The sequence below is a fragment of the Protomyctophum parallelum genome, assembly GCF_964188405.1.
Source record: "Protomyctophum parallelum genome assembly, chromosome: 14".
Classification (NCBI taxonomy): domain Eukaryota; kingdom Metazoa; phylum Chordata; class Actinopteri; order Myctophiformes; family Myctophidae; genus Protomyctophum; species Protomyctophum parallelum.
In genome coordinates this window covers 6,550,703-6,567,932 of record NC_139709.1, presented here as the reverse complement: position 1 = coordinate 6,567,932, position 17,230 = coordinate 6,550,703, and the positions used below count along the sequence as shown (strand labels likewise).

At 43.4% G+C, this 17,230-nt stretch overlaps 1 protein-coding gene across 1 annotated transcript; it reads right to left on the bottom strand.

The window, feature by feature from the left end:
* Positions 1-255: 255 nt before the first annotated feature.
* Positions 256-16,221, bottom strand: LOC310870567 (myosin-7-like; the record flags this gene model as incomplete). The annotated part of the gene is made up of 37 exons (XM_083781808.1): positions 256-380; positions 1,067-1,201; positions 1,359-1,454; positions 1,538-1,642; positions 1,738-2,034; positions 2,119-2,322; positions 2,408-2,716; positions 2,795-2,919; positions 3,001-3,166; positions 3,253-3,436; positions 3,524-3,720; positions 4,348-4,466; positions 4,548-4,674; positions 5,088-5,477; positions 5,567-5,657; positions 5,983-6,128; positions 6,213-6,389; positions 6,474-6,716; positions 7,377-7,632; positions 8,553-8,689; positions 8,901-9,024; positions 9,114-9,319; positions 9,622-9,698; positions 9,819-10,128; positions 10,500-10,670; positions 11,184-11,333; positions 12,164-12,282; positions 13,751-13,889; positions 13,977-14,080; positions 14,186-14,284; positions 14,499-14,562; positions 14,658-14,750; positions 14,853-14,961; positions 15,068-15,095; positions 15,329-15,485; positions 15,752-15,895; positions 16,021-16,221. 37 exons carry the CDS (start codon positions 16,219-16,221, stop codon positions 360-362), a joined length of 5,820 nt encoding a protein of 1,939 aa, XP_083637934.1. The 3' UTR covers positions 256-359.
* Positions 16,222-17,230: the final 1,009 nt, after the last annotated feature.

Below are 17,230 nucleotides of genomic sequence, written 5' to 3'. Positions count from 1 at the left end.
GACAGTCTTTGTATTGAGTTTGTGCTTAAAATGTACTGTAAATTCTACAAACTGTTAATAAAGATTTCAATCAATCAATCAATCAATCAAAGGTCAATGTCATGGTCAGTATAGCCTAACTCAGTATTATGGGGAGTATCATGTCATGTTACACCTAAGTTCTGACCAAATAATGACTTCTGCTAATTCACAACATAGTACAATTGTCAACAGTTTTCTTTTATAAAAAGTGAAAGAGAAGACAATTCAGGTGAAGTTGCAGATTTATTTTATTCTACTGAACAGGGCATGCTTAGGGAGACACTGATACTGGGGCAGGCAGGCCAGGTGTCTCAGAAATGATTATTCATCAATGAGCTTCACTCTTCATCGTGGCCTTTCTGTAACAGAGGTGGAAAGACAATTAATAACTAGCACACGCACGCACACACTCATACACGCAATAGTGCACGTGCAGGGGGGGGGGGCTTGAGCACCCCAGAAAGTGATATTTCTCTATAAAAAAATAAAAAAGTTTATTTTTATTTTATTGTTTTTATTTTGTTTTAGGGAAAGGGCAAAACAAAGCAATAAGGGCTTGTGTGGGGGGCAAAAATGGCTTGTGTGGGTGGCCAATATGGGCTTGTGTGGGCGGGCAATATGGGCTTGTGGGGGCCAATAAGGGCTTGTGTGGGGGCAAATAAGGGCTTGTGTGGGGGCAAATAAGGGCTTGTGTGGGGGGGCAATAAGTGCCATTGGCCCTTCAAGACGAACATTTGACAAGTAATGACAAATTCCACTATCCTAATGAATTATCTTTTAATCTGCCATCGGTCAGTTTTAGTTTCAGACCAATGAGAACATATTGCTTATTTTACTGTCCAATGACATGAAATGGCACAAGGACTCCACAAAAAGACCACCCCCAAAAATCGGCGCGTGCTACGCACGCCCACACACGCCCTTTTCTGGAGTTTGAGCCCCTGCCCCCCCAGGTCTCTCTGCACGGCCCTGGGGCAATACCCATCTCAAACAAGTTACAAGTGTTTCCATGTTGATTTACATAGTGTAATGAATTCACACTGACTTTGGATCCCACATCGCGGCTCTTGGCACGTAGCTTGTTGACCTGAGACTCAGCGATGTCAGCTCTCTCCTCAGCCTCATCCAGCTCATGCGTAAGCTTACGGAACTTGGCCAGATGACCGTTGGTCTGTTCCTCCTGTTGACACAATGTAGTCAATACAATAGCTAATTGAATGGGGGAAAATTTGAAATAAACAAAAATAGAGAAGATAGAAATAACTGTCTTTCCATAGTCAATTACTGCCTCTAGGTGTGGGATACATATGTTTCTGTTCATATTAGACAGTACTTACAGCCTCCTCTGAAGCTCTCTTGTAGGCTTTCACCTTGAGCTGCAACTTGTCTACCAGATCTTGCAGGCGGGTCAAATTCTTATGGTCTTCCTCAGTCTGAAAACAGAACATTAAAAATGTAAATTGTGGTTTGTCAGACTGTCTCAAGACGTTTTCCTTTTATCTAATTGGAAGGATACCTTGTAAGTAAGCTCCTTAATGCGTCTCTCGTATTTCCGTATTCCCTTGATGCAATCATTGGCCTTTTTCTGCTCCATCTCCACTTCACTTTCAAGTTCTTTTACCTGTGACGTTGTGGGGAGACGGGTAAGGAGGTGTAACAAAGTAGCCTTCTCATATGGTTATGATATTATTATGTGTTCCAAAAAAAAAAACTCACCCTGGCCTCCAGCTTCTGCACCTGCTTCTTGCCTCCCTTCATGGCGATCTGCTCCGCCTCATCCAGACGGTGCTGCAGGTCCTTGATGGTCTGTTCCATGTTCTTCTTCATGCGCTCCAGGTGAGCGCTGGTGTCCTGCTCCTTCTTCAGCTCCTCTGACATCATGGCAGCATCAGTAATGGCCTTCTTGGCCTTTTCCTCTGCATTTCTGCACTCCTGCAACGCTTCGTCCACCTCTGACTGAAGCTGGGATGTATCGGCCTCCAGCTTCTTCCTCAGGTTCATCAAGCTGGTGTTCTGGTGTTCAGAGATGAAATCTTATTAGAGAATGTCTTTATGTCACAATAATTCTGCCCAATTTTGGTAAATGCATCGTCTTACCTGTGAGTGCAGCAATTGGACTCTCTCACTGATATCCAAGAGCTCTTGCTCAGCCAGCTTGCGGCCTCTCTCGGTTTGTTCCAGAGCTGCTCTCAACTCCTCCAGTTCGGCCTGCATGAGGTTGTTGCGTCTCTCAACGATGGCAATGTTCTCCTTCAGATCGTCATTGGCACGGAGAGAATCATCAAGCTGCAGTTGAGCATCCTGAAAGATAAAAAAAACAAACTAATAGTACATATTTTGGGTGCTTTTATATCAAGCAGCTGATGTTTTCTTTCACACTCTCTACCTTCAGATGAGCATGAACAGACTTGAGTTGTTTCTGAGCCTCAGCCGCCTGCCTGTTGGCCTGGCTGAGCTGGATCTCCATCTCATTGAGGTCTCCCTCCATCTTCTTCTTCAGGCGCATGGCCTCATTCCTGCTGCGAGTCTCTGACTCAAGAGAGCTTTGAAGATTATCCACAATTCTCTGTTGGTTTCTCTTGGCCGTCTCCATCTCTTCATTCTTCTCTGCTAGCTTGCGCTCAATGTCAGCCTTCACCTGATTAAACTCAAGCTGCGCTCGAAGGATCTTCCCTTCCTCATGCTCCAGTGTGGCCTAGCATGAGGAGAAGAATGGGAATCAGAGGTAGTTTGAAAAAACTTTGAGGTAAGTTCAAATGTCATCATACTGTACCTCTGCTTCTTCCAGAGCTGCTTGAATCTCACACTTTTCATGCTCCAGCTGTTTGCGATTCTTCTCAAGCTCATAAATATTCTTTCCAATCTGAGCAACTTGCTCAGTGAGGTCAACTATTTCCTCTGAGGATGAAGAAAAATAAATGTCATTATAATAGAATAATGACCCTAAAGAATGCTTCAATAGATCACATATCTGCTTACCCTGTAGATTATTGTTCTCTCTCTTCAGGGTCTCCAGGTGGTCCAGAGATTCTTCATAGGAGTTCTTCAGTTTGAAGAGATCAGTGCTCAGAGACCTGGCCTCCTTCTGGGAGCTCTCTAGCTCGACTTGAGACTCCTCATACTTCTGCTTCCACTCTGCCAGGACCTGGAGGAAACAAGAACACCCTGTTATTACAACTACTTGTGCTCTATTTTCCTGCGTGGAAATATGTTTTAGAGATAAAATTCAACCTTGTCAAAGTTCCTCTGCTTCTTGTCCAGGGCAGCAGCAGCAGCGTTAGACCTCTCCACGTCCACCATGAGATCTTCAATCTCATTCTGCAGTCTGTGTTTGGTCTTCTCCAGGGAGGAACATTTAGCATTAACGGCCTCGACGGCCTCCTCTGCATCCTGGAGACGCTGAGCCAGCTTCTTCCTGGATTGCAATGAGAGAAGTTCCAAGGAAGGTGAGTGTCTAAAAAGTTGTGCCAACACGCGAAACAACAGAAGATTGTGTGCTCACTTGGCCTCCTCCAGCTCTTCAGTCCTCTGGATGGCATCAGTCTCGTACTTGGTTCTCCACTGAGCCACCTCAGAGTTAGCCTTGGACATGCCTCGCTGCAGTTCGGCTTTGGCCTCCTGCTCCTCTTCATACTGCTCCCTCAGCAGGTCAGAGTCGTGGCGAGAAGACTGCAGTGCATGGGCTAACGCATTCTTGGTCTGGTGAAATAAACACAGCACACTGCAGTGCATGGGCTAATGCATTCTTGGCCTGGTGAAATAAACACAGCACACTGCAGTGCATGGGCTAACGCATTCTTGGCCTGGTGAAATAAACACAGCAGACTGCAGTGCATGGGCTAATGCATTCTTGGCCTGGTGAAATAAACACAGCACACTGCAGTGCATGGGCTAATGCATTCTTGGCCTGAAACCAGTGTTCATTTTGCCATTTTGATATTTTATTTTGTTTTATGGTCATAGTCTTTTGAATACAATTTAACTTTGTTTTAGTCAATTGAGATGTGACTAAATCAGTAAATCTACAGTTGATTTTATTGCCAAAAGTGTATTTTGGCATGCCTTGATGCTGATAATGCCGACTTTACACTTGTTGGTTACATGCCAAAAATAGCTATCTACAAGCTAGTTGTCAGTATATTTAGTTTAGTTTAGTTTTTGTCATCATAGTTTAGATTTTATTTAGTTTGTGTTAGTGAAAAAGGTAGGCCTAATCGACGAAATTAACACTGCATGAAATTGGTAAGATTTTTTGTATCCACCTTGTGTCATTCAATCTACTCTTTATAACTAACTAATGCAATTATGTATGAAATGTATTGTTACCTTGACTTCTTCCTCCAGTTGTCTTTTAAGATCCTCAATCTGCTGAGTGTAGGATAGTTTTCCTCTGGTGAGTTGAGACACCAGAGAGTCCTTTTCCTCAAGTCGGCGTGAGAGTTCACCTGATTTGAAGTACATTTAAATTGAGTGCCTTAGAGTCAGTTCACCCATTTGAATTCATTATGATCAACACGCCATTTTACCATTCTCGGTTTGAAGCTTGGCTTTATGCAGGGTGAAGTCATTGATGGAGCGCTGTCTCTCTTCTGCCTTTGTTTTATATTCATTCATCTGATCTTCCAGAGTCCTGCACATTTTCTCCAGGCTAGCCTGAAATAGTTTAGTCAGATTAAATGATGACTAATTGCTTCTTATCTGAGGTACCTTTTTTTTTTAGAACAATAGCACAAACTAGAAATACCATAAAGATCAGACGCATCGACCAACAAGTTGCTGTTTACATTGTTGTCTGCCCAGACTCATAATTATAGCATATATAGGCCTAGTGAATGAATACTTTAATGAACAAGTTTTGTGAGGTCACACTGACTTTGACGTTGTCCCTTTACGAGCTATTTCTGATCAGTTCATCCTTGATTCCGTTCTCAAGTTCGGGACGAACAGACAGACAGAGAAAACTTGACAACACACTGTAATCCTCCGGCATGTATGTGGCACCATAGAAATAAGGCTTTGCTCATATTGTATGCCGTTAAACCCAATATTAACAGTGAACTATGTACCTTTGTCTTCACGATTTGCTCCATGCTGGAGGCCACATCGTTCAACTCCAGTCTGACTTCGCTCTTCTCCTTCTCCAGTTTCTGTTTGACTCTCTGCAGGTTGTCAATCTGCTCTCCCAGGTCCGCCACACTGTCGGCCTGTTTCTTCCTCAGGGTGGCAGTGGTGGCCTCGTGATGCAGAGTGGCCTCTTCGAGGTCTCTGCGCATCTTCTGAAACTCTGCCTCCCTCTTCTTGTTCATCTCAATCTGGGCGATGGTCGCCCCGCCAGCCTCCCCCAGCCTCTCACTGATATCCTCCAGCTCTCTGGCCAAGTCAGACCTCTGCTTCTCCACCTTGGCCCGGGCAGCTCGCTCTGCCTCAAGCTCCTCTTCCAGTTCCTCAATGCGAGCCTACAAGATCCAGGTCACATGTATCTTAATCATGCTTCAATTTCAGGACATAGTATTGTTCTTCAACCAGTTCATTTAACTTGCATTACCTGCAATTCCTTTAATTTCTTCTGGAGTTGAACACTCATTGCTTGTTCATCTTCATTTTTTCCATTAAGCTGGCTGATTTCAAAATCTTTTCTACGGATGACAAAATGGTATAGCTCACCTTGACAACATACTTTTTTTTTTTTTTGTTTAGATATTTTTTTGTGGCTTACGCCTTTTTTTTAAGGGATAGAAAGTAGGCTGACAGGAAACGGGAGAGAGATGGGGGGATGACATGCGGTAAAGGCCGTGTCGGGTCCGGGAGTCGAACCCGCGGCACACCGCGACTGGATCACCAGTCCGGTGCCCAGACCGTTACGCTACGGCCTGGGCCGACAACATACTTTTAAATCAAATTATAACACTCACAAACTCATGTAATAGCGTACATGCAATTACAATAGTGTCATGTAATCACTTTTTCAGCCTCTCTTCTAGTTGCTGCTTGTCATTTTCCAGGTCCATGACACTCTCATGAGACAACTTTAGGTCTCCTTCAAACTTCCTCTTGGACCTCTCCAGATCCATACGAATCTTCTTCTCTTGCTCCAGGGACCCTTCAAGCTGTCGCAAGTGATATACTTAGTCAGATTCAATAGGTTCTATATATTTCCATGCAAATGCAAGTTGATTTATTTTACTTCTTACATCGTCCACTTGCTGTTCCAGTTTGGCGTTGGCCTTGGTCAAGGAGTTGACTTTGTCCTCCTCTGACTGCAGGTCATCCAGTACCTGCTGGTGAGCCTCTTGTAATGCCTTCTTTTCCTTGGTCAGCGTGGCAATGACTTCATCCAGAGAAGTCATTTCCTCAACCATGTTCTTCACCTGTGGGGACAGGGATATTGTGTTATTTATGATCTCACAGTTCATGTGCTATTGGGGACATATGAATAGATGTTTTGATGACACCTTGTTCTCGGTGGCATGCTTCTCTTTCTCCACTTTGGCCAGAGTTAGTTCCAAGTCATCGATATCCTTCTTCAACTCAGAACACTCGTCCTCCAGTTTCCTCTTCTTAGCAGTGAGTTCTGCATTCATCTCCTCCTCATCCTCCAACCTCTCTGACAACTCTTTGGCTTTTCCTTCCATCTGAATCTTGTTCTTGATGAGTCCCTCACACCTTTCCTCTGCGTCACACAGGTTGTCTTGCTCCTGTCACAGTTGAAAAACATACAATAATTGCCAAAAATGCATGCTTGGTCAAAAGTATCAATCACAAAATAGAGATCTTATTTTGTGGGCCTTAAAAGGTATCTTCAGTGATTTCACTTAATTAAAATATCACTTTTCTTTTTCTGTGATAATCCGCCCTGCTATAGTGTGCTGACCATATAAGGAGTTCCTCCCTGTCCCCAGTTCACCCCTGGGGTCAAAAAAGCGTATGTTTAGTTTTTGGCTAGAGGGCCCATCCTTCATCCAATCAGGATCGAGCGGGCCTTGGTGTGTGTGCTGTTGGCCTGTTGTGCGTCCCCCGAACTGTAGAGTGTGTGCATGTGCACTTACCGGGGCGGACCGGGGTTTTTTCCAAATCACTGAATTCTCCTTTAACCTTAATCATGCATTAATTAAGATTTCTGAGGGGAGCTAACCCCTCCTATGCCAGGCTTTGTGGTTCTGTGTGAACACAAGCATTGGCTCATGATTGGCTGATCACCCCATAGCGATGATTTGATTGGCTGTACAAAGTACATATTGAAGATAAAAGTGATTGGCCGGAATGACATTTGTGATGATTTGATTGGCTGAGCACGGAATGTGATGTATGATGACAAGAGCGCCCCTCACTTCACACGAGTGTGATTTTTAACATACCGATTGGACTTGGAGCCGTAGGTCATTCTTCTCTTGGAGAAGGGTGACCATTTTCTCCTCTAATTCCTTCTTGCGCGTTTCAGATTTGGCATAGACCTCTTTAAGTTTGCCAAACTCCTGCTTCATGGTAGCCATTTCCTTCTCGGCCTCCGCTGACTTCAACAGTGGCTTGATCTTGAAGAACATCTTCATCCAGGGCCAATTCTTGACCACCATGAAGGCACGGATATTCCACTGGATCACCAGCAGTGCATCCCTGCAGAATCAAAACAAATTAAAAAAGGACATCTAGAATGCATACTGTACATCATTAATGTCACACAGCATGGAAAAAAACCCCTCAACATTTGTTTTGTATTGTATCACAGTTTTGGTGGTGCTTTTGGCATATGTTTGGTACAATGCGTGAAAAGAATTACCATTACCAACACATGTATTTGGGAAGACATCTTAACAGTTTGCCTTAATTAATGCAATATATTTTACACTTACATCCTAAATAGCACTAGCTGACTAAAATAACAGATTATGTTCGATATTGGAATGTAATTTATGAAGGTAATTTTTAATAGGGCCTTAAATATTTGACAGTCAGAACACATGAGTGCTCCGAACTATTAGTGTCAATCTATACGGTATTGAGTTTTGATAGGACCTTGTGTTCCTCTCAGAATGGGTGTGAATCAGTAGACATTTTAAGGGGCAGGTGCTCAAGTGAAAAAGGGCACCTCGTGCGACGCATGGAACCGCCGGTTGCCTTCATATTATGTGAGATTTACAGATTTTACACAACACAACAAACTGTATCAAAAATCACACCTGTGTGAACTGAGTTCTCTCTCTCTCTCTCTCTCTCTCTCTCTCTCTCTCTCTCTCTCTCTCTCTCTCTCTCTCTCTCTCTCTCTCTCTCTCTCTCTCTCTCTCTCTCTCTTCCCCCCATTCACCGCACTCTCTCTTTCTGGCACAACAGCTCCCCTACTGGTACTAATAGTCATACTCGTGCTCATTAACACATACATAGTTGAACACATACATAGTTGAACACGGACATTGCTGTTCCTTGGAGTGGTTGCACCACTCAAAAATGTACTTTCATAAGGGCACAATGCTGTCCAGAGGGCAAAAGGGCAGGTGCTCTAGCACCACCTAGTGGTGTGAATGACCATGACCACTTGCCTGCGATCAACAGTCATCTGGAACTCAAGTCTCGCCAGAACACCACGAGCTCTCGCCTGGATGCCAGAGATGATTAGAGCCAGTCTGTCATCTCGCATCTCTTCTAGCTGACCCAGCAGCCCGGCTTTAAAGAACACCTGAAAGACAGGGAGCAATTACATCTCCTCTAGCTGACCCAGCAGCCCGGCTTTAAAGAACACCTGAAAGACAGGGAGCAATTACATCTCCTTCTATCAAACCATGGAATGCACACCTTGGTGTCGGTACAGGTCGTACTGGTTATGGTCAATTTAATACCCACCTTGGTGAGTCCCAGTTTGTACTGGTTATGGTCAATTTAATACCCACCTTGGTGAGTCCCAGTTTGTACTCGTTATGGTCAATTTCCAGAGACCCTAAGAGTTTCTCTCCCGCCTTCTTGTTGTCAATGAACTGGCCCTCAGGGATTGCATTTGGGTTCAAAATGCGGTACCTTTGTGAAATAACAGAAACATTCAGAAAAAATACAATTTAATTGATTTATCTTCTTCTTAAATGATCAGTTAGTTCTCTAATGCCGACCTCTGTCTGAAATCTCCATGGAGCATCCTGTTGGGGAAGCCCTTCCTGCAGATCCTGATGCCTTCCAGCACGCCGTTACAGCGAAGCTGGTGCATCACCAGAGGGTTCTCCATGATCCCCGGAGTCTTGGTCTCGTTGGGGATGAGGCAGCGCACAAAGTGAGGGTGCGTGGACCTCAGGTTGGACATCAGCTTGTTCAGGTTCTCCTGTGGAGTTAACCATCAGGGAGGATACCAGTATTATTTGCCACTTTAACATTCTTGCCATGTAGTGAAATGTAAGGCAATTTCCCAATCTGAACTGTTTATACTATTGTGTTGCCCTGTAGATTAATACCTCTTATGTAATGGGGCCAAACTCTGTTTTCAGTTATAGCCTAAATCAGCCCTGAGTTCTGGGAGGAAGATTTTAAATGTGTGGATGCCTTGCAAAAAGCTTCAAAATTGCTATTCTAACTATTCTAATTGATAATCAAACTGGCCTTTCTTTGTTTACAAGGTTATCTCACCCTATGCAAAGCAGATACAGTCTGGAAGGAGGAACCTTTCTTCTTGGTGCCACCTCTGCTCTTATTGCCACCAGAGTCTACAAGAAATGTAAAAGACAATTGTATGAATCATTGCTTACCAAGGACACTTTAAGGCTAACCCAGGGGGAGCCGTGGATCATGAGAACATACATATCTGTGTATTTTTTAATATGTACCGGAGTCAGACCCTGCATAATCTGCAAAGAGGATGGATAGCAGTTTAAGATTCGACTTCTGGTAAAGTCCCACGACCGTCTCGTTCAACGGGTCTTTGTTCTTCACCAGCCAGTTGTTGATGTTATAGTCCACGGTGCCAGCGTAGTGAACCAGGGAGAAATGAGCCTCTGGTCTCCCTTTGACAATCCTGGGCTTCTGGAAGTTGGCGGACTTCCCCAGGTGGTTGTCGTACAGCTTATCTTTAAAGGTGGCGTCGCTAGCCTTGGGGAACATGCACTCCTCTTCCAGGATGGACATGATACCCATGGGCTGAGGAGAAGGAAATAATGTACATTGAAGAACAACTAACTTGCTAGAAAGAGGCATATACTTTTTGTGTTGATCCATGAACACATTATATTTCAACTAGAGATGTACCGATTCCAATACCCACGACCTTCGTATCGGTCGAGTATCGATCCAATACCAGTGTGTAATTTGAAATCTAGTACAGTGGTTCTCAAAGTGGGGTCCAGGGACCCTCAGGGCTGAAGTGGACTTTACACTTCAAGTTATAAAATGGCGAATATTTAGCCGATCTGCATGAGGAAATGCAGCGCTCTCGTCGACATACGCGTCAGGCAACCAAATAGTCAGCGGCGGCGCCGAGTGTCAGAACAACTCTAATTTCAAGCTCTTACCTTTTCGATCAGGTCAATACAAGCCTGTAAGTCCATGCCGAAGTCAATGAAAGTCCATGCAATGCCCTCTTTCTTGTACTCTTCCTGCTCCAGCACAAACATGTGGTGGTTGAAAAACTGTTGCAGCTTCTCGTTGGTGAAGTTGATGCAGAGTTGCTCAAAGGTGTTGAACTGCAAAAGGACAAAATACAAAACATTAGCATAGATTTCCTTTACATTTCCTTTTTTTTATCCCATTTTAAGACCTGAGGCCGATACTTAAATGCTGACCATAAATACTTCAGACTTCAGAAATGTACACAAATACATAACATTTGCTTTATAGCTAAAGCAAATGTTGCACAAAAGGGTTCCTAGATGTATAACAACATATAGGTGTTCCAGGTCTAAATGTGTTCTCAAAGTGAAAATAGAGGGTATGCGCATGCTTAAAGTGAATGGCACATAGTGTCAAATCGAGAGTCAAAGCAACATGCAAAGTGAGTTTAACATTGTTTAATGTTGTTTAATGCAATCAGATAGGACTTTTCTGTTTGGGTGCATGGGCTGTCAAGGCCAGGAAGTAGTCTTTTGCCACTCAGTAGGCATTCCTGCATAACTTCCGGGTTTGATGATGTCGTCACACGCATACCCTCTATAACAAGCCAATACCACAGTCCGTATTGTCAAGTTAGCGTAACTCACATCAAAGATCTCAAACCCGGCGATGTCCAGCACACCAATGAAGTACTGTCGGGACTGCTTGGTGTCCAGTGATTGGTTGATTCTCACCACCATCCACATGAACATCTTCTCATACACTGACTTGGACAGTGCACCGATCGCATAGTTCACCTGTGAAAGCACGTGAAGAAATACAATTATATTAGGAAAATGATTTGCTAGGATAGTTTAGTTAGTAGTTTCTCATTCCGTGTAATTCTCTGAACATAAACTATAATTCCTGAAGTTCATATCAATCCATCAAAGGAAACACGCACATTGACTGTGGGTGCTGGGCTAAAGAGGCTTCAGTTCAAAAAGGTAAAGACTGCACAGTGCACACCAAAGCAGTAAAAGATTAACTTTTCTATTACAAAAATGACAATGTTTGGATCCGCTGTGGATCTTCCTCGGGTCACATCAATCATCCTTTTGCTTCTATTAATCCATTATAGACAATTCATCCTTACCGTTGTGCCAACTACCGGTCTATGTACTGCATGTAATGCATTTTAAAAAATCACACCCGTGTGAAGTGAGTGGTGCAACTCTGTGTGGGGGTGCCCGGGGTGGGGTGGGGGGGGGGGGGGGGGGTTCCAGATCCACAGGAACGCACCCAGGGTGCCGGCCCGATTCGGGCGAGCCGCCCCACATCCGAAACGGTTGAGAAATGACAGAGTTACCGTGTGGGGGTCCGGCCTCTACTGTACTGTACTGTCACTCTAATGTATTGGCACACCTGAAATCACCATATATACAGTTAATATGTGCGTGTGTGTGTTAGGTTGTGCACAGGTGGTGAAAAACAACCATGCTGTTTTCGTGCTCAGACGCACCCACCCAACCACCCGCCCACACACAAAGCTCCGTAAGGGAGTGGTTGCACCACTCAAAAGGTGGCAGAGACCAACCGATGCTGAGTATACTATACAGTCATTATTACATCATACTATGACTCATACCTGGGCAACATCCTGTCCCTTTGTGACCCACTCGTTTCCCACTTTCACTCTCGGGTGACAGAGACCCTTGATGAGGTCAGCAGAGTTCAGGCCCATCAGATACGCAACTTTGTCAGCATCTGAGGAAATTAATGTAAGCTGATGTGAGTGTTAATGTAAGTGATATGAGGTGCCTGACATCCAGCACCTGGCCTGAATATAGGCATTGAGATGTGTACACAATCTTCTCTGTGTGATGTGTTTATAGACAGATAGACAGATAGACAGATAGATAGATAGATAGATAGATAGATAGATAGATAGATAGATAGATAGATAGATAGATAGATAGATAGATAGATAGATAGATAGATAGATAGATAGATAGATAGATAGATAGATAGATGTAACAGCAGAACAACGAAATTTCGATGTGCTGAGTGCACGAGCCGCAGCAACATGAGTTGCGCCGCCACAAACATAGAAAAAAAAGAAAAAGAGGAAAGATAGGGGTGGGGGGGGGGGGAAGCATGAGGTGACAGTACTTCATTAGACCCCTTGGTGTGGTTGTTATGTGCAAAGATGTCTTCCCTTTGTATTTAGGGTTTCTTCCTGGAGGCTGAAACATTGACAGTCAAACGTAACCTGACGCTGCCAGATCCAAGAAGCTTGCTACACAAAATTGTTCCACAGCTTATTGGGATCTGGGATCGCGGAAGCAAATTCGATGACGGGGCTGTTCCTTTTTTTCAAGATACTTGGTAGATGATTGGATGGGACCGTCTGTCTATCACCGTGTGGGCGTGCAAACACAACCAATCATACTGACGTGTCTATATAGCTTCACATCCGGTTTCGCACATATCCCGCCCTTAGCTCACGCTGATTGGTTAGACCACAGAGCTGTTCGGTGTTAGCTGAACTCCCTGAGAGATTCCAGATAGATGCTGTGTTGGGGAACATGGTTACCCAATACCGCCCCCATCTGGCAAAGTCAGGTTAAGTCAAACGTGCCAATGGAGGGAAAAAAGTGATATAGTGACATCACAATATCATCCCCTCCCCTAACCCCTCCCCCTTTGTCATAAAACTACAGCTGTGGGTGCGGCTTCAGTTCAGGCGGATCACCACCCATCACCACCCACCAGGCAAACCAGGCATACTTAATGAACTGGTGGGTGTGTCCACATAAAAAATCCATTTTAACAAATACTGTACACTTATTTGAAATAAATCTTCCTCCTAATATAATAATAATAACTGATGATCATGTTTTAGGGTGGATAAAAATTACGGCACGCCATCTTTACAGATGACTCAGACAAGATCGGCATTCCATTCCTGGCTGTCTTGTCACCACGTCGTCTCTGTCGGGTGGAAACCTCATACGTCCAAAACTGTTATATTTCAGGATTCAAATCAGAACATAGCAAAAGCAGCAGACCTACAATAGCCTACATTCTAAAAGCTATAGAGCTTGTGGATCAGCTCTGTTTGATGCTTTTGAGTGACCAAAAAATAAAACGGATGGAGATAAAGTTTCTGCCCGACAGAAATGATATATACCATCTTGCTGCTGGTCGTTATGTTTCTTCACAACAGTCTCACCTTCGGTGCCGTCGGATTCGGCCTGCTCCTCTCTCTGCTTCTGTTTGAACTTCATGTTCCCGTGGTGCATGATGGCACCGGTCAGCTTGTATATACTGTTCTTCTCTTCTTGAGTGAAGCCCAGCACGTCAAAAGCATCCTAAATAACACGATAGAGGATCAGCTAATTATGTCGAATTTGTAGGTGTAGGTGATTGTTTGACTTGATTTAGAAAGTAAAGCTCACGTCAGTGGCATGCAGCTCCTCAGCGTCGTTGATGGAGGCCACTGTCGTCTCTCCTTGGGAGATGAAGGAGTAGTCGTAGGGGTTGTTGCTGATGAGCAGCATTTCTGAGGACAAGATGAAAAAGTGCAAATAAATGAGTGTGACATTAAGGCTCCAGTAGATAGCTTACATCACAACATGTTATGAGCAGTGAATTACGGATATCTTACCCAGAAGTTCGGGCTTTGCCTGAGACAAGATCTGGTAGAAGATATGGTAATCTCTCTCAGCTTTTAGCTGAAAAGTCACACGGGACTTTTCCAGAAGATCTAGAAGGACAGGGTATTACTTTTATTGTACCAAATCTACTCAGAATAGAGTATCTGCCATTACTCAATCAGTGACTTATTGTTTGAGCGCATGTTTGTCTTGACCCTATTGTTAAAGGAAATGGAGAATGCAAACCTCGCTCTGTCATAAGTTCAATAACTCCCATTGTTTGCATCAATAATTACAGAAACTGTTACATCTGCTTATACTTACAAGTCTCAATATCAGCCTTGGCCAGCTTTCCTCTGTTGTCAAAATGAATTCGGATGAATTTTCCCTAGAGGGTAAAAAAAACCCCATACGTTTTTTGATTGATTATTACTTTAATTTAATGCTATAGACCTTTGTCTCTTTAATCACAGAGACACTCACAAATCTGGAGGAGTTGTCGTTCCTGATGGTCTTGGCGTTACCGAAGGCCTCCAGCGCAGGGTTAGCCTGGATGATTTGATCCTCCAGGGTTCCCTGTGGTTGTCAAAAGTATGCATGGTTTGGTTTTTTTTAGAAACACTTTACTTGAATTACTATCATGCCATGCATATTTACTACATTCTTTACAATACGAACCTTTTTCTCAGCAGCTGCGTCTTTTTTCCCACTTGGCACGGCAGCGATGCTGGCAAAATACTGGATGACACGCTTGGTGTTGACAGTCTTCCCAGCGCCTGACTCTCCACTGCAGGGTACATATAATAATAATGAGACACCAGAATACTAATATTAGGCTAAGACAACTTTTAATACGTAATGACATTGTTGCCGTGTGAAGATATTTGACTCACGTGATGAGGATGGACTGGTTTTCTCTGTCTGTTGACAAAATTATGTTAAAATAGCTTAGATTAGAATAATCGAATGGTATGGCTTGCGAGTTGTGTGATTGTGTACTTGCCAGCATATACAGTATGTACTGATATAATTTAATGTTTTATTTACCTGCCAGTACCGATAGGCGTTATCTGCTGAATTTACTTGCCAGCATGTACAGCATGTATACTGATAGGCATTATCATTCATTTCATGTTTAATAAACTTCAATGTACCTGCCAACATGTACTGATAGGCGTTATCAGAGATGGAGAAGATGTGAGGAGGCGCTTCAGTCCTCTTCTTGCCTCTGTAAGCAGCAACCACCTCTTGGTTGTAGACCGGCAGCCACTTGTAGGGGTTGACAGTCACACAGAACAGCCCAGAGTAGGTCTGCCAGATGATGGGGATGGAGTAGTGGATGGATAGGGATGTTTATTTGTTTATTTGGATCCCCATTAGCTACTACCTTAGTAGCAGCTACTCTTCCTGGGGTCCACACATAAAATACATTACAATTACATCATATTAAATACATTTTACAAGACTGTAAGAAAAACAGTTACAAAAAATACAACTAAATATAAAACAAGTTATCACACTATCATGAGTGTGTAATCATTGATTGAAGGAGAATTGTAAGGAGGCTGTAGTCTTACATAGATCATCCATGCAGCGTAACGCTCTTTGAGGTTAAACAGCACCGCCGGCTCATGAAGGAAGGTGAACATCGCCATGTCTTCAATTTTATCAAACTTTGGCGGGTTCTGAGGATGGACGTCAGCCTCCTTCACGGTCACCGTCTGCAAAATAACACAGATTATTCATCTTTTGACATGTGGTGATCAATCATAAACTCGGATCATAATCAATATGTCCCAACCTCAAAAAAAAAAAAATGTATACACTGTGTATATATTCCACCTACCTTCCCAAACTCAGTATCAACAGTAACCATTTCACCGTCGCGGCTGGTGATGGAAGCCTTGACGTACTCGACCTCCGGGTCGGGGACGAAGCATTCCTTCTTCATGTCAAAGGGACGAGTCTGGGCCTCCAGACGCTCCCTGTCCGACTTCCTCAGGTAAGGAGCGGCTGGCCCAAAGTCTGCCATGGCCTTGTCACCCATATTGTTCACCCTGCATGAGATGAACGGTTGTTTTCAGCCATATTGTATCATGCTCTGTAAAGGGGGCGGCTTGACATATATTGTTTGTCGTGTGACAATAATGTCATGTTGATCATCCACTGTAATTCTCTATTCTGTATTTCACATTCACATATATCACATTCATATGCCCACATTAGTGCAATAACGTCTAATTCTAGTGCATTTATACTGCCACTGATTCACTTTTATTTACTTGTATTATTGTTGGTGTTCAGCAGTCGTTGTTGTAATTATTACAATGCATTGTAACCGGATCCTAAATTTGAATCCCATGAAGTGAGACAATTTTAGTGATTCAAAGTCCCAGTCCCAACACAATGAAATTATCCATCTGCCTCTTTCAAAAAAGAAAACATCTGAGATTGTTTTTTACCTCGGCTGCTGTATTCCTCAGATCAGATTCTGTGCTATAGGCAGGCAAAAGCAAATCAAAGGGATCATAAAATTACTTCATCGCATTTAAATAAATCAAAACCTGTATAAAAAAATACTTTTTTAACCCATTTTGAGCGGGAACCCCTTTTGGTGTTAGCATTATGTTATGCCTTAGCTATTGAAAAATATTTTTGAAAAGAACGACTGACATAGAAACATGGCTTTTTCAGAAAACTGTCAGGATGTAGAAGACATTTTTAGAACCTGATCTCAGGTCAAAATCGGTTAAACTTATGATATGACAATAAATTAAGAACAATCTTAATCTGAATACACTTTACTATATAGATATAATTACCTTTTGGAGTGTATTGCTTACCTTTGACTGTCAACCCAGTATGCCAAGTGAAGTGATGGACCCAGTAGCTGGCCGCGGGCCGTACATCCACTAATAAAGGATGTTAGTCCACCAAATAAGGGGATGATCAGACATCTCGCCTAGATAAATCATCCTTCTAATTGGGTATCGGGCACTCCCTTGCTATTGAGTGACAGAACACTGGACGGACAGAGCGAGGGGATAAGGCAGAAT